This window comes from Haliaeetus leucocephalus, unplaced genomic scaffold, assembly GCF_000737465.1.
Source record: "Haliaeetus leucocephalus isolate CR32 unplaced genomic scaffold, Haliaeetus_leucocephalus-4.0 Scaffold217, whole genome shotgun sequence".
Classification (NCBI taxonomy): Eukaryota; Metazoa; Chordata; class Aves; order Accipitriformes; family Accipitridae; genus Haliaeetus; species Haliaeetus leucocephalus.
In genome coordinates, this window is record NW_010972653.1 from 11,846,019 (window position 1) to 11,868,960 (window position 22,942).

At 38.8% G+C, this 22,942-nt stretch overlaps 1 protein-coding gene across 1 annotated transcript in view; it reads left to right on the top strand.

Moving 5' to 3' along the window:
- The window catches only part of DLGAP2 (discs, large (Drosophila) homolog-associated protein 2), a 101,162-nt gene that overhangs the window by 63,425 nt on the left and 14,795 nt on the right, over positions 1-22,942 (top strand). Inside the window, exons 6-8 of the mRNA XM_010566733.1 lie at positions 7,356-7,705; positions 18,504-18,589; positions 19,827-20,242. Of these exons, the coding sequence (XP_010565035.1) occupies positions 7,356-7,705; positions 18,504-18,589; positions 19,827-20,242 (852 nt within the window). The remainder of the gene's footprint in view (positions 1-7,355; positions 7,706-18,503; positions 18,590-19,826; positions 20,243-22,942) is intronic.

Consider the following 22,942-nt stretch of genomic DNA (forward strand, 5'->3'; position numbering starts at 1 on the left):
TTGCCCCCATGGACTACGGCAACATGAGACTATCAATTAACATCTGACTTTAGGGTGTAACAAACATCCAGGTTTACCTAAACATAATACATATAAAATGACCCATCAGGAAAAAGGGTTAAGAAGTTATAGATACCTACCACCCAGACAACGCTTTGGGTTATGAAGTTTAAATAAAATGCAGCCCGTCATATAAACTGTGCTGATAAAACTCATTTGGGTGTAAGCAGTCTTTCCAAGAAAATCTCACACAAAAACATCACTGTGAATATATCACTGTTTCTTACTGCTTAGTCTGGAAAGCAAGAAGCAGGGTTCTTTTCATGGATATCCAAGCTCAGAAAGATTCTCTCTACTGAGAAACTGCCTGGTCCCTTTACTGTCTAAGATTCATTGGGAAGGGCTGAATGAGAAAAGAGAAGACGCAGGAAGGTAGGTTAATAGCATAAGTATCTCTCTGATTGTGTTTGAGGGAAATCGATCCAAGATTCGATTAAAATAATTAACCTAATTTAAAACAAAATTCTGTCTTGAATTTCAAGCACAGTATGACTGTTTTTAATGACTATTTTTCAAGGTTTGAATATCGTTACAGTTCAAAAAACTGCTCTCATTACCTTACAAATGGAGAAAGCCCTCAGAAATGACAGGTTCTTTCACTAGCAGAGCAGCAAGGAAAGGTGTGGACCTATCCAGGGAGCAGCAAAGAAAAGGGCTGGAGGAGCCCGGACTGTATGAGAATGCAATGTGTCTTCCTCACCTGCCCTACACTCGCGTACAGCTGATGTTTCAATTTAAGTGCAAAGTAGGTGTGTTTGAGAAGTACTTTGAAGGACTTGCATTTACATTCAGTTAGCACTGCCTATGGTCAGGTAATGGAGCAAAACGTTTTTTTTTCTATGCAGAGTCTGAGCACATACTACTCCAGTATTGAAAAGAAAAAGTAGACCCCAAATCTCCGGTTTAGGTCTTTGAGGTGGCCACTGATGGCACACATCGAAAACAGCAGATTGGATCCAAACAGAATAATTTACCTTAACCTTTTCCCCTCATTCTAGCTGATCACTTTTTCTTAATTGAGTAGCCAGAGGCTACACATGTCAGATCTAAGCATTTCTAAATCATCTTGTTATGAATGAACTTTAAAGGTATTACTGATCCAAGAAGGAAACCCCTTTCTAACATTTCAGAATTTTACTTTAGGAAAAGCCAGATTTGCTTTGTAAAAATTAAACTGGCCTGTTTGACACTACAGTCTCCTTTTAATTATGTTTGGCATTGGAGACCAGAGTATAATGGAAGTTGGCAAGAGGCATATATAAAAAGATGTGTCCAACATCCTGTCTTTTAAATAGGGACTTGTATTCTTATTTTTGACATCCATGGCTTGCTAGAAAAATCATCAGAGTTCATTCTTTTTGTGGGAAATAAAGTCTTTTAGTGGCTGAGATTTTTTTTCTCAAAAGTCCTCTTTGATTTCTTAATGGTCTTTTAATGTCCATCATTCTTTGTTTTGAGAAGTAACTGTTATGCATCCATCCATACATTTTTATTTTAAGAGTAGCTCAAAGGTCCTGATGACCATGATGGAGCATAGTGAAGAGATTTCAGGGCATTTCAAGGACAGCCATGTTAGCTGGGACCGTAAAAACCCTTGGCTAGAACAGTTTTCATGATGGTCAAAAAACTATACCAATAACTGAGTGCCCTTTTTATACAGGACTGGATTTAATTGTGGCCTTTCATTATGACAAGGTCTCTTTTTCCTCTTCTGAAATGGTTTCAGGGTTAGCATTCACCATCCCTGTGCAAAGCAGAAGATCTAGCGTCAGCATGGGAGTCTGCACCGTGTTTCTCTCGGTCCTGTGGTCCCTCAGAGAACCCTGCCTGCCTGCGGCAACATTCCCCCCGGGAGCTCTGCCTCCAGGGCAGCTCCGCGCTCCCTGCAGAGTCATTATCCTCCTTCCGAATAAACCTCCTTACAAAACAGAAAATCCAGTTTACTCCTGCTGTGTGTCATAAGGGACAACCGTTGCCTTTAATTGATGGTGCTTCCATGTAAATTCATCATCCAGTTAACTTTGTGATCTCAGCCTAAGTAATGTTATTTTGACTAAGTGCTTAGTGAGTATATTGATTTGTGAAAACCCCTCAGGTGACTCTATCTTGCAAATGGACCAACAGCAGTGATTTATTAAAAGGCTGCCTTTTGCAAGGTGTTCTGAATGTCACCTACGGCCACTGATATTCCATCAAATATATCACGTCTCTCCTTCTGCCTTTTGTCTTGTGAATCTCTATGGACAACCTGAAGTTATACCTAAATTGAATTATTTTAATCATTTTATTTCTAGGACGAACTGTGTTGGCCCTGCAGTATGAGCAGAGTAACTGACATTTCTATGACTGTAGCAACAGTAACCTTAAGCAAGTTTAGTCAAATGCAGTGTAGATTAAGAGGGATATTCTTCTAGGCATATCAATTAAATAAATAAAAAAAAATCCTGATAGTTATGCATTATCAGGAAACTTTCTTTGGATTTCTATTGTATGTGTTCAAACCATCGAATTGCCAGTTCTCCAGTGCTGGGATTGTCTTCCTGATTACTCTGCAGTATTGCCATAATGCCTGATACCCTGGTTCTGACTGGTGCTTCCCAGCCAGGATCACAAAGCACATAAGAGAAATTAATGCGGTTTACGGAACAGGTCACTTGTAGCCACCTCTGGGCCAATTCAGCCCTGATAGGCCATCTTGTATATGTGGGGGTCATCTGGCAGTTAAGGTGTCAAATGTAAGTAAGTCATGTGTCAGGAGAAGATAACTGGAGCTGTCATAAATGGGCTCTGCAGTCTTTACATAAAGGCAATGACCCTTACAAAACCGAATTGATGTGTTACACTTTTTCCTACCCGAGTGACAAAGTAATGCATGTTATGCTGCATTGCTACCTGCTCCTTTCTCCTAAACAATTTATACCTGGTTTTCATCATTGTTTAGTCTAGCCCACTATGAAGCACAGAACCATTTTGACTTCTCTCCTTTTCTGGAACAATGTCCTTCCTTAAAGGAAAATCCAGTGGAGCCAATTGCACATGTTTATGTTGAAGTGGGGCAAGTACCTGAACAGTTAATACTTTGATCCAAATGGAAGTCTGAAATACCCATACATTTTAGGATTAGAACAGGTTTTTACCATTTTTATAATTTTTGGTTGATCATCATAAGCTAACAGATGGAGAGAGACTGTATCCTATAAGCAGAAAAAAAATATTTTTCCTGCTTTATTAAAAAAGGCAAAAAATAAATTCAGCTTTCTATATTAAGATAGCCTTTGAATACAACTGGAAGGAAACTTTTAGCTTCTTTTTCATAATTCCTTCTGTGTTTAATTTAAACATTAAAAAGATAGATTTACCGCTTGTGCCATCTACTTTCTTTTTCTTTGCATTTCAGAGCAGCTATAGATTTTACAAGTTGATTAACAGCATGGCAGAAGGCTGTTTCTTTTACTTTGCTTGAGTCTCATTGCTCAGCAGCAGGACTGGTGCAAGAAATAATCAGGAGGGCCCGGCACACTAAAACTACTCCAAAAACTGAAGAAATCAGAAATCGTTGGTCATCTTCTACGAGCCACAGAAACAACAGAGGATTCTGCAGGATTGATGTTTTATAGGTCAAAACACAAAACACATCTCTGATTCTGCTGAAGCCCACAACTTAAATCAGTCTAAAGTCGTACTGGATGGAGTTACTTGGGCACTGTCCTTGGCCAGCGCTGGGTACCCAGCACCAGCCCTCCCTGCGGGGACGGCAAAACCTACCTACCACAGCTCTGGAGTTTGTAGAATGATAGATCAAAAAATGGGGAAGATATGAAGCAGCGCTGAGGAAGTTTTACATGCTTACTTTGGGCTAATAACCACTAAGGCCAATAAAATTTGTAAAGCAGCAAATGATGCAAAGCTGACAGGAGCTCCTGTCCATTAGCATAAGAAGGGGATCATAAATGAAAAGGAAGTTCATTTTCTGTTAGAAAAAGGCAATGTTTCTTCCTGTATATAATACGTGGTATGTACGACTGCTAGGGCCTAGAATTAGACACGATTGATAGAAAAAGACATAACAGGAACATTCACAGATGTAATAATTAATGGAAAAATAATTTGAAAGTGACATAAAATTTCCTGGTTCACACCTTAAGCCAATACTTATTTATCAGAGACCTAAGCATGAACAGTAAACTATGGATTACAGGGTTCCTTTTCTCATTTAACAAGCCCCTAATCCATCATGTAGTCATCTCTTAAGTCAACAACACATACCAAGTTTATCTAAGACAAGTCTTGGTCACATTATTCATCTAAGTTATCCCATTTACTTCACTAGAACCGCTTGAGTGATTAAAGCAAATAGAATTGGGTGGCAAGATTTGCCTCACAAATTCACGCCTCCATCCTCTTACCTGATTTTGTTACAGTCTCCAATTAGTCCCAGATTTCTGTGGCTCTGAAACTGTTGTTCCAGATATGAACTCATTAAATGTGTAGAGATGGATTTTTTTATTGCCTGCTCAATATTTGATCTCTGTGACTGTAGCTTAGAAGTTAATCGGATTTCTTCCTGCCATATTTCACTGTATATATGTAGCCAGTTTCTCACGAACTTTCAGTCGTTCTCCTGTTTTCTTCTCCTTGTTGAACATCTGTGGGTTTTTTAATTCCTGTTCAGAGCTCATGATCAAATGCTTGCCAGCATACTGCAGTAACTGTAATACTTGGTGGCTTTAAGACATGTCACTCCACCGAAACAATCAGACATTTCCAGAATAAAATATTCAATCCTAGGGAAAAAAAAAAAAAAGGAAAAAAAAAAAAAAAAGCAAGTGACTGTTTTGGTTTTGCCACAAGGAGAATTTTTCAGTTTTAGAAATGTAAATGAAGATTAAGTTAGCTATGAAGGGTTGCAACAGAAGTTTAACATTTATATTCATTAGACAGAGAACTGATCTGCTGCCTGAGTAGTAGGGATATACTTGCTTGTGATGTTTCATTATCACATTTACCATATGTTTCATTATCCACTGCTATTCTTTTGTGGGAAGGCAGACGGTAAAAACCAGTAAATTAGTTATAATGGTGATAACCTGTCTTATGTTACAGGTAAAAATAGCTTCCTCTTCTGGATTTCACTCACCCTGTTTCACCCCATTGTCTCTATTTCTAATGTTTTCCAGCACTTTGAACACTTGCACCTACATTTGCAGGGTGAAAGGTGGGGGAGCAGTATTATGGCAACTCCCTTAGTGGAAACATTCCCTGGAGCCACTGCTTGAGCTTATAAGACATTGTCTTAATTTTCAAGCTTTACAGCCTCTCCCTTCTTGCGTGAACTTTCTGTATTCCCTAAAGCATCTGAAAAATGTTGGGTTTTTCTTTCTTCTTAGCTGCTGGTTACAAAACTGACAGGAGATAAGATTGGTGATAGGATAACAAAACAGCACTTCAAAAAAAGCACACAGTCTCGGAATCTGAAGAGCATGTTTCCACATGTTTCACTCTGTTAGAGCAATTTAGCTCAGAGCAAGACTCTCCTTAAATCTCTACCAAAATTGAGCAGCATCAGTAGTAATTCAAAACGTGCTTCAAATGGAGGTTTTTCACTTTCTAGCTCTGCCTCACTTTTATTTATGATCACCCTTTTATTTAGGATTACCAAAAATCAAAATTTAACACTATTTTTTTCTCTGGGCTCACTTTTCCCATAGGCTAGCCTGGCACTACAGGCTCAGCAGTCCCAGGTATGAGCAAGTTCCTAAACTGGTCTCTTCTCTCCAGAGAGCTGCAACATAACCTCATATCAAAAAGCACGATGGGAGAGGCCCTCTTTCTGACTTCATTGCTCATCAGCCCATATTTGTATAATGGGAAGAGGAGCTCTTGTAGGATCCTTTTTGGACTCAAGTAACCCCAATTCCAAGGTTTCCTGAGTCACTGTTGCAATGTCCAATGCATTTAACAACACCAGAAAAAGGCAAACCATTCTCCTGGTCTTTGCATGTATGCATTATGCTATTTCTGCATTATTGATATGGGAAAACACAATAATTTTCTTTATCTTCCTGCAACTATACAAGAAATGAATTGGACTTGATTTTCCTGTACAAGAATACGGAAAGCTATATTATGATGCATTTTTGTATCAGTTGCTAATTTTATGAATTATGATGATATGTGCTTTGGGGAAAAAAACAATTCCATAACAGAAATGCTCTTATTAGTACCTAAAAAGTATAGTGGGCTTAGCCAATTAGAAAATTCAGCTGTGTGATATTAATGACTAAATATCTATCTCTATGAAATCTCTAAAATTTTGTAAGGAAGCAGTATGGGCACAATTCTGCATCTGTAGAGCTTTCTTGGGTGTTTTACTCAGCCTTTTGCTGCAAGACAGAATCTATGTTAAACCAGCCTCAGACCTGCTCTGCTCATCAGACCAAAACTCTTAGTTCTGCTTATATATATCCAGGTCTCCCAGTGTTTTAGACCCATTTTTACATTTATATTTCCATATTCTCTGCATTTAAGTATATCCTCCTTCAATGCGTGTTCTAAGGATTTAAGGTTTACTGCAGGATAATAGATAAAAAGCCAGTGCTTTTGGTATTACTTGTAGTTTTTGCTTGTTGTCCAAGTATCTAGTAGCTTTGCATATATTGTAACAGTTTTTGAGTGCCTGGAATTTCCTTTTATTCACTGTATTGTGGATATTTTAAAACATATGCTTCTTGTGTAAGTAGCCAGTCTTGCCTAATTCCAGCCAGTACAACCTGGAAGTATTTTTAAAAGTTAACATGTGGCATACTGTAAAGTAGAAGTTTCTGAATAATATTTTGTTCCAGTATATTGATGCTACTTTCTTAACACACTGAGAGCCCACAGTTCAGATGATAACAAGAGGAAAAAAAAAAAAAATCATCCTTTATTTCTCTTATCAGCTTTACCCCATGTGGAAACAACCTCAGAAGCCCCAGTGTGTACCTACCCAGCACAGGTCTTAACACACACAAATCCTCACTAACCCTTTTTCATCTTCACCGTAATCTGGGACTCCGATTTCCACCCCTTGCTTCCTGGTTGAAACAAAATGTTGCTGTGGATACCCATCTGACTCTGAGAGACACTTTCAGCTATTTTTTGAGGTTCAAAAAGAGCGCTATGTTGCACCATCTTCATTAGCATAATCTTAATGTTAAGGTGATTTCTGTTGTGAAGTTGCCATCAGATTAATCTTGATTTCGCTTTTTTTTTTTTTTTTCCTCTTTTTTTTTTTTTTTTTTTAATTCTTTCCATAGCTGTAACTTACACCAGTTACAAAAAAACACCACCACCGGTACCCCCTCGTACCACTTCCAAGCCACTGATCTCAGTCACAGCACAGAGCAGCACAGAATCCACCCAGGACGCATATCATGACAGCCGGACTCAGAGGATTTCCCCGTGGCCGCAGGACGGGCGAGGGATGTACAACTCCACCGACAGTTTGGACAGTAACAAGGCCATGAATCTCGCCTTGGAAACCGCAGCTGCGCAACGCCACGCGTCCGAGAGCCAGAGCACCTCGATACGAACCAGCGACAAGGCCATTTTAGTGACAAAAGCAGAGGAGTTTCTTAAGAGTCGACGTTCCTCTATAGGGATCCAGGTAGCCTATCATTAACATCTGCTCTGTGATGAATTGCTTGCCTTCTTTCTGTAAATAGCATAGAATGAGTCATTCAGCTTCACTGGCTCTAATAATCTAACAAACAACCCCTGGCTGCTTAGCGTTAATTGTAATTCACATCATGGCAACATGGCTGTGCAGAAAAGTCTTCGGCTAATATGCTGTACCTGGAAGAAAATGAATGAATAAATCTCTAGGGAGGTTCCCTGTCATTAACACTTGATATGAAAATTATACTGCAGAGCTACAGGTGAACAGCATGTTCATCTCCTTCCCTCCATGAATTCACAGTCCTTTTTATAGAATTACACCAGCTTTAAAATGCTTGACTATTTTTTCCATTATCTTTCTCTTTTGACCTTGGAAAATGTGTAATGCTTCTGGATCTTCAAGTTATTCAACCTAAAAAAGCCCCCCGCTCCCCGCCCTTATTTTTAGTTGTGCTGGGAAGAAAGTACCAAGGAAGAGAAAGAAATGTGCTGGTGTAGATACAGCATAATTATAGATGGCGAGTAATGAAATAACATTAATAAGCACAGACTTTGAGCATTCCTCCATTTTTCCACAAAAAAATGGAATATTTATTTTGCCTGACAAAATGTCTGTCAGGCTGTGGAAACCTCAGTTATGTTGTGTTGTTTCAGGTGAATGAAATAAGACGATTCCAAATGCAAATTCTGAACTCTATTCCTTCTACTAAATGGGAAGCTCTATAGATAGCAATGGCCATTTGTTTAAATCTCTAGGAAATACCAAGTACTAATAAAAATCGGAAAGTTGAACTTGCAAAGAATGCAAAGCCCTTTGAGACACAGGAGTAGAGGAAAATTTAGGCTTCTGTTCTGCTGTTACTTAGACACACATATAATTTTTAAGTATGTGAATATTCCCTTTTACATCACTAGGTTCATTTCTGTTCTTAAAAAATCTCTCCTCTGGCCAGACCAACTATAGAGGAAATGCCATGTATTTTGGCATAGTTACAGGTATCGTGGAGACAGCAACATAGAGCTTGAGAAGGTAATAGTCCATGTAACAAAGCCCAGTGAGTGACTGTTCATCTACTAGGAAGTGTATTATTTTCTTTTAAAAGTAGTAATTCCATTTCCATTAATTTCAAAATACAATCAGAGAAAAGTATTTGGGTTAAGCATGTCACAGCTACTGATTTAACTTCGCTGTTTAACATCTTAGTGTGGTATAATTTTGCTGTTCCACAACGTATTAGACTAATGGGAAGGCATAGGCTTTGCCAGCAAGCTGCTTGTCCATTTCTCGACATAAAAGTATTTGCTTCTGCTCCTTTAGATGCAGAAGAGTAGAATGTAATTTAACAGCAATGGTAAAATATTCAGATGGCTACTTTTCAAATGTTTTACAAATTAATTAGCGTATCCTAAATTGTTCAGAGAAGGGGCTTAGCAGATAACGGTGGAAAGCTCAAAGGAGCAGCAAGTTATTTTTGGTACCTTTTAGCCCCTAACCTGAAATTTACTCTTCAGAAAGGAATAGTATCTAGTGTTGTTCTTATCTCTTCTTTACAGCAGCTGTGCACAGTGGTATTTAACAACGTTAGTGTCTTGCTTCAGTCAGTCCTGGTATTTCAGCAATTAATTCTGAAACTTTGATTCTATCACTTGATCCTGTTTCTTACTGCAGGTGATGACCAGTACTTTTCACTGGGCTCTGACCCTTCTTGGTATCTGGTGTGTTTAATAATATGTGTTTATAATCCACAAAAACATCTGTGCAATGATTTCCATGGAGGCAGCAGATCTTCTGTAGCAACTTGTCATGTGATGCTTGGCCCATAATAGTGGTCCTCAAGCGTACACACTGAAAAAGCCAAATACTGTTTGCAACAGCAGGTCTTGGAAGGATGAGCTGTTTGTTATCTTTTGAGAAGTACAAACTGCTTGGTTGTACCATTTGGCATTAGATAAGGTTGAAACTGCAAAATTACCCTCAACACAGTATCCTGAGAACACATTTTAGTTGTTTGTGGTTTTTTCTGCAGTAAGTTTCAAACTTCACATTAGTGTGAAAAATACCTTCCTGCAGCATTTCTAAGCTGAAAATGGATTTTCTTGTATTTCTGTTGCCAGGTTTATAAGGAATAAAAACAGAGGGTGAAATATTCTTATTGCAAACTACATAAATAGTAATTTATGCCCCCAAAATACAGTCGAAGTATTTAATTTCTTTTAGACTTCTGCATCAAAGCACCTTAGAAAAGGATGGGTTTTATTTGCATATTTCCTTGATTGACTAAATGACTTGTTTTCTCATTAGCATGCCATGCCAGAGTAATGCATTGAATTTGCATTTATTTGCATTAATTAATTTGCTATCAGGATGGTTAATTTGTGCATTTTTTTAATGTTTCATTCCTTTAACACATTGGCGTGAGAATGCTTGCCAACAGAGCTTCATACAGGAGCAGAGAGGCGCAAAGATAAAGAATGACCAGCGATGCTTCTGCATGTGGAACTAGTGTGGACCCAGCCTAGGGCTCCCATGTCTTTGAGTATACTTCATTTGTGTAGCGTACATGTAAAGAACAGAAGTCCTTTTTAAAAGTCCTGGCGTACCAGGCACGTGCCATAGGATTGGTATTCTCATGCATGGGGAGCCTGAGCTCTTAGGGGAGCATCGGACTTACTATGAAGAGCAGTAGCACCCTGTCTGCAGGCACAGATACGGTAACCCATCTCACGGTATGTTAGCCCTGTCCCAGAGGGGAATTTTGAACAAAAAAAGCTTCAGAAACAAAGCTTTTCCAGAAAATAGCTGTTGGGTGGGTTGGGTTTTTTTCACTGTCATATTTAAATCAAGAGGAATATTGTCAGATGTATCGGTAGGCACTGGAAAAAAATGTTGATTCCTAAATTCAAACAAATTGCTAAATACTGATTCTGAGATAAAAATTTAGTCAGCATTCATAAGAATATATATATATATATATATATAAAAGAATAAAAGTTCAGTAATACAGTAATGTAGCTACTAAGCTATAGTCTTCATGTCTGTCTTCTATCATGATGGAAGAAGACTAATCAAAGTATTTGGATTAAAATGGAGGGTAGAGATTGTCTAGAGTAAAACAACCACTAAGTCAAGAACAAGGTTATTGCTAATATATTTTCAGGGATCTTCCTTGCTCTTTTACACACCCTTGTATATATGTGAATGATTAACATTCAAAAACTGCTCTAGTTGTAAATCATTTCGTATTAAAAGCATTTGGATTGTAAAATACATGAGAAAAGATGTCAAGAAGTTGCTCCTTATTTATTTCAAGTATTTCAAAACATGCAGTCCTTTGTTTCCTCTCTATTTAAAAGACATCAAGGCATCTCAAAATGAACAGAAACCCCAGAATTAGAAGAGATGGAAACAAATGTTGTAAGTGTGGAGGCTGATTCATGAGAGTATTTTTGGAGAAGAGCACTAATTGTAGCGTAGAGAATGGACTCTGTCATCTTCATTTATTGTCAGGAGAACATGCTTCAAAATATCTCGGGTTTTTTTTAATCTCCAGAATCTTCATTAAACAAATAGTTCCTATAAATCGAAAGCTGTATTCAGGAGGATTAGTGCAATAACTCACCTGCTTAATTTTTTGTGTCAAAAGGGGATCTTCTGCATAATATTTATATATATATATTTAATTAAATTATTAACATTGTATTGTAAAAACTTTGTTCAAGAAACGCTGCAGTCTCAAACTGGAATTTCCCTTTAAGGCAAAGCATTTTGTACCCACATGGCATACTCTACTTGGATAAGCATTTACATTTTCTTTGTATAGTTTAGGTTATACCATCCTTGTCAGTGCTCTACTTCATTGTATACATAGCAATCAAAAGAAATATTCGCAGGGATTACACTGGTCTTTGGATCATAAGTCATCCAAAGTTTTAGAGGTAAGCATTGTTCGTTCTCCTCTTAAAATCACTGTCGGACTCGGCTTTTGTGAGAGAAGCGTGTGAAGTCCTTGGCCTGCAGAAGTCAGTGAAAATTTTGATAACGTTTCCATGGTACAGAGGCTATAACCTGGCCTTTAGAGTTGAGAGACAGAGAAAGAGAGATGAATCAGAATTCACAGGCTTAGCTGGTTAGCAGAGTTCCCAGCCAGTGCTTGCATTTTGACCTCCTCACTTGTCAAAAAGCTTAGCAGTTGGAATTGTAGATAAAACAAAGCTATGGTTCTTTTAAAGCCATCTAATTTTTACTCCTTTCACAAATTACTCTTGTTCCTTTTCTTAACTGCCATCTAACATAACGAACCATTCAAAGCGGGGAAGACACAGATTGCTGCCTCGCAGAATATTTGTTGGTTCAGAACAATTTGACACCGCATTAAATGCACCAAAAAAGTTATGAGCAGACACTGCTGTGTGCATTATTTTGGTGTTGCTATCTCACGTTAGCTTGACATGAATCCTGTTTCTAAACTCTGGCATGCCTTTTTAGCAAAAAGTGCTTTCTTAAAAGACCAGCAGAAGTTTTCAACCCATGGTAGGATATTCCTGTGGTAATTAGCACTTAGTGTGCCACATAACGTATTTGAGTAGTCCAGATGTTCTGCAGGGAAGTAGTGGAGTAACAAGATGGAGCCCTGTGATGAGGCACAAAAAATCATTCAAGCATGAAAGTGTACGTTTAGTTTGGTGGGTTTCTAAAAATTATTTTGAAAGAGTATATGTTTTTTGGCTGATAAAATATTCCATCAGTTAAGGAAAGCAGTAGCAGTTAGTACTGTAGTTTTATTTGAAGTATTTTTCCTACTTTGAAGTCACTGCATACAAGTGAGATCTCCCTGTACCTAAGAATGGTTAGCTGCATTCACAATTACATGTACTTGATCTAGTGTCAAATGTAGTGTTTTCTTCCCTTTTTTACTCGTTATCACTGAGAAGCCTATGCAAGAGAGGAAAGGTGAATTATTTCCCTTCCTGTGCATCATCAGAGAGATTATTAAATTCTAATTATAGAACAAATTGGTTCCAGCAGTGAAAACCCATTGAGGGCAGTGAAGTTGCATGGGGAGAGATAATGTGGCCTGAAGGACTCTTATTACTGATGCTTACCAGAAAGAAGCGAAAGACACCAGGTTAAAATCTGTTTTCCTATGCATTGAATATATTAACTTCAAGCCTCCCTTAGAGACAGTATGCATAGAAGCTTAGACTGGAATTTTTAGGACACTACAACATTATGTTGCAGTGCTTATGTTTAAGAGCAGAATAATACTTTAATACAGAAATAAAGGTTGCTTTTAAACGGTTAAAATTTTCAGCTAAAAAAGCTTAGTAAATACTTGCAAGGAATAATTTAGTCAGTTCATGCATCCTTTTCTAGAATGAGTGCCTATAAACAAACCAAGATTGATTATAACAAGCAAGTTATTTGCAATAGTGATTTGCATTTATTCAAAAAATTTTGTATAAGTACAATTTACTTGTGGATCATTAATTACCAAGTCAATGCCAGTATCTGATACTTAGTTTTCAAATTTTGAGCTGGATTGGTCAGCAGTGACTGATCACAGAGAGGATTCATAGTATTGTCTGCTCCTTGTATTGGCAGCAAAAAATGCAGAGGGGAGTGTTATGTCTTTGTGAAAGGTAAGACAAATAAGATAGAAATAATCTCAAAATGCACCATTACATTTAGTATTAACATTATTAGCCTTATAGGCATACTATAAGCCCATAAAACAACATTTTTCACGGCAAGAAGTGCCAACTTTTTAAAGAAGTTTTAGTTCTTTGTTTGCAAGGAGAGAGGACGATGACCTGCTATATTAGATCTACTCCGCTTCTTTCTTCTGCTTTTGGTCAGTGTCTGGCTATTTTTTTGTTTCCTCTTCTGTGTGAGACTCTTTCATAACCAGATAGACATATAATTTGTCATATTATTTTGCTTTACTGAGATTGTGGGCCAATTTGCAAATATTAAGGCTTTTAGAAGTCATGCAAGTATTAAAACAATAATGAATCATGGAGAATAACAACAGATTTATTAAGACTTATTTAAGCTTCAGGAGCCACACAATCAAACTGAACATATTACTTTTTCTCCTCTGCTCATTTGAATCTAGCCTGGCCAATCTGATTAAATCCAAAGAGTTTCCTGCTGTCTTCTGGCAGGAGTCTTTATAATACCTGTCATTCAGAAATGCAATTTGTTTGTTTCTTTGTGAGTGCAAATCATTTTGTTATTTCCCACTTTTAGTTGTGTTGTCATTTGCCTCCATTTTCCAGATCTATTTTTTTGTTGGTTGTTATAATATTTGCAATCCTAGATTGCGCACACACACAAAAAAAAAAGGCATTCTCCTGCTGTTACAAGGCACAGTGAGGAAATGAAAGCATTAAAATATGAAGGCAATCATCAGGTCATTTAGTCAGTGTCAGCCTTGGCAAGCTGGAGGGAAGGATAATTTGGCAAGACTTTATATTTAGAGGTAACTAATGTCATTTTTATTTTGATACCTGGGCCATCATTTTCCTGATAATTTTGTTTTGAATAAAATTTTAGAGCAAATTACTTCATTTATGCCTGCATTTATTGCATATTGGATAAATTATTCAGGATATACTTCTAGGTGAAATACCAATAAGAAAGCACTTGAAAGCAGGTAGATGAAAAAGACTTCTTCTCAATGTGTTGCATCAGTTGAAAGATACCAGCCCATCCAAAATATAAAAGGGAAATCTACCTCCACACATGAGAAACAGTTCAGAAGAAGACATGCTGTCTGTGACTAAACCAAACAATGTAGTTGGCAAAAACAGATATGCTTTTGATACGCAATATGGAAGAAAAGCATGTGTTGCCAGTCTGCCTGCTTTGTTCCAACAACATTAATTGGCCAAACTGATGTTCTCCGTAGGGACCTTTCCTTTTTTATAGCTTTAGACCATCATGTTTCCAACAGCCCTATGTGTGAGCTGCTGAGACATCCTCATGGAAGGCAAAAATCTCTTCTCTGTGCATTGACCGTTGCTCACCTCCACAGTGTTACTAGCTGTATGTTAGCCCAGCAAGTATGATACCATTGACCTTCCTTAGCCTATTCCCATGTCTAGCAATCTGGCCTCCACTTCATCCCCCAGGACTCATTCAGTAGGTTCCAAGGAGGCTAGGATGTAGAAATGGCCATCCTAAGGATATCACTCTATGAGAGAAGTGCGGTGCTTTAGAAGGAACTGAAGGCAAAGACTGACACATGGGAAGATGTCAGCTTGGCTTCTTTAGTCTGGCTTCGGCTCAGGTCTGGTCTGGGACACAAAGTCGTGTCCCTCCACGCTGAGCCATGTGAGTGAGCAGAAGGCCCTGATGAATCCTGTGTTCTCATCTGCTCAGCTTCATCAGCCTGGCCACGCACAAACCTCTTTGCCCTTGTCAAACCTTCAGGCTTGTAATGCTGTGGAGCCTATGCCTGCATCACTGACACCATCATCTGCAGCTGCAGTTCATCTGAACAAGTTCAAGGATCTTGATCAACAATCCCACAGGTGATAGTAATGATGTTGCTCCTTTCCTTGGACCCAGTCCAATAGAATCGTAGAACACAATAGAATCACAGAATGGTTTGGGTTGGAAGGAACCTTAAAGATCATCTTGTTCCAACCCCCCTGCCATGGGCAGGGACACCTTCCACTAGACCAGGTTGCTCAAAGCCCCATCCAACCTGGCCTGAACACTTCCAGGGAGGGGACATCCACAACTTCTCTGGGCAACCTGTTCCTGTGTCTCACCACCTTCACGGTAAAGAATTTCTTCCTAACATCTGACCTAAATATACCCTCTCTCAGTTTAAAACCATTAGCCCTTGTCCTACCACTATATTCCCTAATAAAGAGTCCCTCCCCATCTTTTCTGTAGGCACTCTTGGAAAATGCATGAAACTGTGTTCCCATAACCTGACATCAGCACTACCAGATATCTGACTATCTTTGCTAAGTCTGTAAGGCCAGGATGAAATCCACTAATATTCCCTGGTAATTACCTGTCTCCTGCCTGTTCACTACCAAGACAATAGACTGGAAATGCTCAGGAGATCAGATTTCCTATATCACTATCACCTACTACCTGCATCTTCTGAACATAGGAAGAAATCTTGATTTTGAGAACATGGTCTTAAGCATCCCTCCAGTGTCACTTTCCAAACTACCAAGAGCTTTCTGTTCTTTAATAACAGAAATGAGAGTCTCCTTTGTAACTCGCTTCCTCCAACAAGTGCTTTATAGTGACTCTATCTCAGATCAAGATAACTTCTCTGGCTTTTTCACAGGTGTTACATGATATATCAGATATGGCTTGGAAGGCCATGGTCTGCAGCTTTAACAAGATCTTCCAATTTTCTTACCTCCAGTAGGAGACGAAATCCCTAGTTGAAGACATTCCCTTTGATGGCACTATTTATTGTAGTTTGAACTCAGTAAGTTCCTAAATTATGTGTTTTAATTCTGACTCTGGTTGCTTTGGGGATGAAGCCTAGTACTGTAGCTCTTAGCAACAGTTTAGACTTCCTGACCACTCCAGATGTTGCTATGGATTTCAACATCAAAAGGCTTCCTCCAGAAAATGTTTCCCCGCCTTGGACATCATCTTTCTGCTAGCATTCATACAGGCACACCCAAGAGCCGCAGTCTAAGCATTTTGTGTTATTTGCTCTTATTCACTACCTACCATCTGTTCTCCCTTTGAGAATAAGTTGACTTTGCTTTTCCAAACATGTCTATGCATATTTGCCTGAGCTCTCATCACTGTAGTCAAGTGTAACTTGCCTCTCTGCTCCTCCCCAACAGGCTAGATGAGTATCTCATTCTTGGCCCAGTTAATTGATTTCTGCTCACCTGTCTCTAATGAAGATGTTTTATATGCAGCTTTTCTCACATCCCCGAAAGGGCTAGGTGAGTGCCTGGTCCCTTACTTAGACTTGAAATTATTATTCAAGACTCTTTTTGACCTTTCTGTGCTATAAATAAGGGTGTCTTTCCTGATAGATCTCTCTTGCGCTAAGAAACTGGACCTTATGGCTGTTCTACTTATAGCAATGTTCTTTCAGGAGAGGGTGACCTCCAATTACAGCTTAAGCTTCTCACCCATCTTGCAGCCAAGACCCACCTTAACTAAGAAACCAGCTTGCCTGTTTTTTGGTTGGTTGTTGTGGGGATTTTTTTCCCCAATCTGCCTACCTCTGTGGTTGAGGCTTTTTTTCACTGCCAACATCAAGAGGGATCTTTCTTTTTATACTGACAACCCCAAATCCTGGAGACTGTTACCAAGTCTGCTATCTTAGTTCTCTCAATGCGCTGCCCGTCCAAGTGAATATAGCCAGCTTCCATGCAACTGCCAAGGTGGAAACAGACAGCAGCGCACGCTTTCCCTAGACTTCATGCAGAATAAGTGCAATTACTGGGAAATGTGTCTTTCCTGACAGTTGCCACACTGATACCTGGAGCTTTTGGCAAACCTGTGCCTGATGCTATGCTGTACAGTTCAAGCACGCCATTAACGTTTACTAAAGGGTTCCTGCACTAGCTGTTTTCATGAGCTTCTCCAAGACCCACACCCAGGTAAATATGAATGTGTACTGATTACTGGCTGGAATTCCCTTCCGTACAAATGTACATGGAGCTATGGCTTGAAGATGGAAAAACAAGTTGCCAGCAACTGGCTTCTTCAAGAAGTATAGTCCACATGTACATTCACTTCCCACCCTCCTTCCCCCTTCTCTCTGGATCCTTCCAGAAACCTGGTGGGATCAGGTCTGTACAGCTAAGAGACAACTGTAAAGGCTATTGGGCTCCTTCCAGAGGTGCCTGTGACTGCTGCAAGGGGACAAGTTATCTTGTCTTCATCATAGGATATACTCTTTCAATTCACACATGGAGTATACGTATTGAAAAACTGGTTGCTGATATTATTTTTTTGGTTTAGCAGTGAAAATATCATTCAAAAGGAAAAGCCAGTTCTACTCTTTTTCTTTTTTCCTAACTCCCCCTTGATTCAGTATAATTTGCATACTGCAGCACTCGCTATGTCTGTGTCAAAGACTTGGGGGTGGTGTGGTGGTGGGGAGTGTTACATAAAATCCCACAGAAACTTGCAAAAGCAATGTGGTCTCAGTTATGAAGAAAACTACTGTGAATATATTTCGGTAAGTGTATTTCAGATGGGAATACTATAAAAAGTGCATAAATTACTTGCTTGATATAGCATTTTCAGAACCATGTTATTAAAAAAAGTGACATATGGCATTCTGCTGTATCCTTCACATCATTTAAATGGTTCTGTATTTGTCAATGTAGTTGTCGATAAAATTTCATTGCAGCATTTCTTTTTATCACTTGCAAGTTTATCGGGCTACTTGAGATTTTATTTTATTTTGTAAATCAAGGACTATAATGAGACTGTTTTATAATAATATAAAAAGGGGCTATCCTGTGGATTCCTCATTCTAAGAACAGCTCTTCCAGACCAAGCTTACTCACTGCTTCCACTGAACTGAGTAATTGCATCTGCTTAGGTTTGAAATAGGGAATTACATAGCAGAACAGAAGTACTTGTGCAAAGCTTTATAAAACATAGTACCAAAGCAACGATACCAGGCTGAACACCTATTTCATTTATTTTACTGTGCTAGGTGTTTCTTAGCAGTAAGAACGGAAATATATAATTAATTTTGAATGAGTGCAAGTAGAAATAGTGCTGAGTTGTCGGTGCTTGCTCTGCAGATGTATCTTTTGTGTTGAATTAGGTGGAAACAGCAACTGATTCTGATACTGAAAGCAGAGGCCTACGGGAATACCACTCTGTTGGAGTACAAGTGGAAGATGAAAAACGGTAATTCAAGCATGTACAAAAATCTGTAGTCTTTCATAACACAATGCACATTTGTAAACAGAGTTAATAACAAACATCTGGCAAGTGCTGCCCCTAAGTAATTCACAAAGCTGAATTTCTTATATGCATGCTGGTCATTTGGTAAAATTTGTAGAGATTACTTAGCAGTTGCTTAATATGTAGTTACCTTTCCAGTTTCTAATTGGAGGGAAGAAAGTGAAAATTTTAAATTGAAGTAGTGGATTAATATAGTTTCATTATTGGCAGAACAAATACAGAGCATTGTATATTGGAATACTCTTCCTTCGATAGGACCCTTTATGCTGATCCAGGTTTTCCCAGTCCACACAGGGGGATATAATGGTTAAGATGCAACCCATGGTACCTTTATCCTGAACTAGAATCAGCTTTTACACTTGTTCAGTCCTCCTCTAGCTTTGTAAAACTGCAGGTCAATGTACTAACCCACAGGTTATTGCTGGCAGGCACTGTCTGTTAGGTACTGGACTGGGACCATTATCTCATTTCACGGCAGCTGTCAGACAATATCTGGCCACTAATTGCCTTTTACCATCATTGACTAGAAGTAATCTGAAACGATAGGCTCAGATGTGAAAAGATTTCACAAATAATCTTTGCTTCTCTACCTAACTTTTTAACATAAAGCTTTTCTAAAATATCATTATTTGGTGGCATATCACAATAGAAAATCAACATTTAATGGCCATCCCATAAGGCATGTAAAAAATACCATGGTCTTAAACCTGCTGCTACTATTTTTCTTTTATTAAAGGATTCTCAACAGTCCTAACTTAGCAGATTTTCAGATTTTATCTAATTACAATTCTTAATATTTGAATTTTTTTTATGCATGTACTTTACAGACTTCTATGAGGAGATGTAACCCTGCAGTTCTGCTAGCTATTTCCAGTTCATTTAGTAATGAAACATGGTATTTTTTAGTATGAGAATAAATCAATATTTGCTTCCAGCGATAATTTAAATTATTTTCTTTTGTATCTTTGCTCAGATCAATGACGCCACTATGCATTTTGGTTTCCCTCTCTGTTGTTACCCACTGTCTTATTTTAGTCAGATATGCACAAAGAAAAAAAAGTAACATGAAGTCCAGGGAGAAAACCAGAATCCATTCACTGAGACATTATTCTGTGCCTCTGTACAATCACATATGTATTTATATGGCTTAATCTCTTTTCTTTCTTCCCTCTTCACCAAGACACGGACGATTCAAGCGCTCAAACAGTGTAACAGCAGCTGTCCAGGCTGACCTGGAGCTGGAGGGCTTTCCAGGACACATCACCATGGAGGACAAGGGACTTCAGTTTGGCTCGTCGTTCCAGCAGCACTCGGAGCCCAGCACGCCCACCCAATACAGCGCAGTGAGAACTGTACGGACACAGGGACTGTTCAGTTACAGAGAAGATTATAGGACCCCAGTTGACACCTCAAACCTTCCACCACCAGAACCCTGGCTAGAGCCAGCCATTGAGACAGTAGAGACTGGTCGAATGTCTCCTTGTCGACGGGACGGATCTTGGTTTATGAAGTTGCTACATACTGAAACTAAGAGAATGGAAGGATGGTGTAAAGAAATGGAAAGAGAAGCAGAAGAAAATGATCTTTCTGAAGAAAGTAAGAACATTTAAGTATCTTTTCTTATAGATGTCTGCTAAAATAAGGAATCTGTTAGGATAGAGTTGTGGTCTGTAGTTTCTCCTTACTCATTTTGTAGTACCAAAGACACTCTGCAGAACCATTAGATACAAGACCTCTGTCCTGCAACTGACTGTGCGAGTTGGCATTTCCCAGAGTAAGGTTTTGTAGAAGTAGTTGAGGACCCAACTCTAGAGTCAAGCGCAGGATGACAGCCTGGTATTAGATGTGGCTCAAATGGTGCAATAGCTCCATCCACAGCTCCAACTCTGACACATTCTTCCCCCTCACTTCTATGGCTCCAATGCTTGACGCTTTGCCAGAGCATGCAAGGTGGTCCTATGTGAACATCTTTTTGCCATTTTCCTGAAACCTGAGAATTTGCATCTTATTAATGAACAGTCATTTTTTAAATGTTTTCATTCCTTTACAGGCACAAAGTGTCTGTTGGAAGAACAGAAAGGAGTAGGCAAGAACAATAGTTAAAGCACTTCTGCAGTTACACCAGCATATGCACTATTAGATAGTTCAGCTGCATGTTCTTGTTACAATTTTGTCAAGAATCATTATTATTCTCTCACGTCCTGTGGACAACTTGAAAGGAGTGATGGGATAAAGTGAAAAATAATGTAGACTATTTTGGAACAAGATCCAAGCCAGCACTAATGATAGTAATATATCAAAGTGGTCCTAGCACTCAGTAGCCAGCTCCCCGTGATTCCCTCTGAGGTCAATTATCCTTGTTCTTCAGGCTCAGTTTTATAAATATTTCAATCCCTGCCAATCTGAATTATTGTCTCAGCCGAGATTTTCTCAGATCACAAATTAGTTCATATTAAGTTTTCTTAGGAGCATCTTTTCCAGCACTCTCACAAATCTCACCATCGCCTCTGAATACTCTTTCCTCATCCTCTTCTTTCCCCCTCAATGAGCTCTGCTATGATCTACCCTCAGGTCTTGGGCCAGGCCTGCCTGGTGACTAAAAGGCCAATTTCTATTTATTTCTTGCACTGACCTTTTCAAAAGAAAGAATGTCTATGTTTTTACCTCATCTTTTTTTATGTTACTGTCATATCTCTCCACTATATTGTGCACAAGTCTGCCAAGTAACAACATAGGATTTGGGGTGGGGAAGAGCATAAGGCTGTTTTTCTTCCTTCAGAGCTTTCTGGAGTGTAGGGTTTTGTCCTTATTTTCATCATGGCAGAGCTGAGCTGAGAATTTTCCCTTTGCACTGATACTGTGAAGACTTTAATACCCTCCTAGGGGCTGTTAAAGTTTGAATAATAAAATATTTTTCTTGGCTTAGCCTGTGTGAGGATTTCCAAGTTTTCTTTCATAATGGTTATTTTTTTTAATACTTTTTACCGTATATGTCTTATTTTTCAATTCCCCAAATCTTTGCACTACTGAATACTGACATTTCTCTGCCATCATTAAGCATCCCAAAGCACCTGCTTCCAAGGTTGCCTGTTAGTGGTGTGGGTATGCCAGTGCTTACGATCTGAAGCAGAAGTTCAAAGAGCAAGACTTCAATCTCCTTGGAAAGAGAAAAATTATTGGGGAGCAAAGGGGAGAAACCCATGAGGAGTTACCCCTCTACTTTCCCTAGCAGGCCAGCGAGGAGTCTGCAGGTGAGGGCTGGACTTTTCCTACCTCCTCTCTCTGCAAGCTCTTCCTTGTGCACAGCCCTAATCAAATCTGCAACCACATGAAATGAGCAGTGGAAATATTCTCGCGTCAGTACTCCTTTCTCACTCGGAGACACGGATAGGGAGTCAGCGGTGTTATTCTCTGGAATATAAAGCTGTGTACTGTGTTAGGAAAACTTGGAGGAGCTGATTTTAGCTGACTACCCATTCCCTCCCACCATGTGAAGCTGTGCTCTTGCAGTCCCGAAATACTGTGAAACACCTTGCCGCACAGGGAAACGGCAATTAGGAAGATAGTTTTCATTAAATTGTACAGAGGACATGAAGACAAATTGGACTTCAGTGGTTTTTAATAATATTTGGAGTTTGTGACACCATTTTAACCTGGAACATTTCACTCAGAAAACAAAACAGAATATCAGGATTTTATGTTTCCCCATTTGCAGAGTGACTTTACTCTGTAAGAGAAAAAGAAAGAGCAATTCCCTGATACAAAGTTGCTAAAACACAACTGAAACTGACCCTTGAAATCCCCTTTTTAAACTAACCAAAATGGGTTAATTGCTTGTGTTTGAGGGAACATTTTGACCTCCCTAATAGGTTAGAGAAATTATTATGGAATAGATCTATATAGCGTATGCAAAATCAGATGTTTGTCTTCAGCTGATTGACAAAAGTGACACCCAGACTTCCAATTTTCCATTTTATGTGACTCATTTCAAGAGATCTTCCTCAAATATGTCTAAATTACATTATTTTTGAAACGGTATCCCTTCAGCTACTATAGCTTACATCAAGTAAAAGGAAGATATCAAAGAATTCTTTTCTCTGAGGGAATGAGCTTCATAGCATTTTAAAATTTCAGTGTGAATAATTTTTTTCCTGTTGAGTCTTTGACACATTTTGTATCCCAGTTTGAGCTATGGAGGTTGAAAGGTATGTATCCACAAGAACTAGAGTTTAATGATATCCCAGCATGAAAGGTATCTTGACATATTTAAGCATTTGGCAGTTCCCTGAAGAAAAT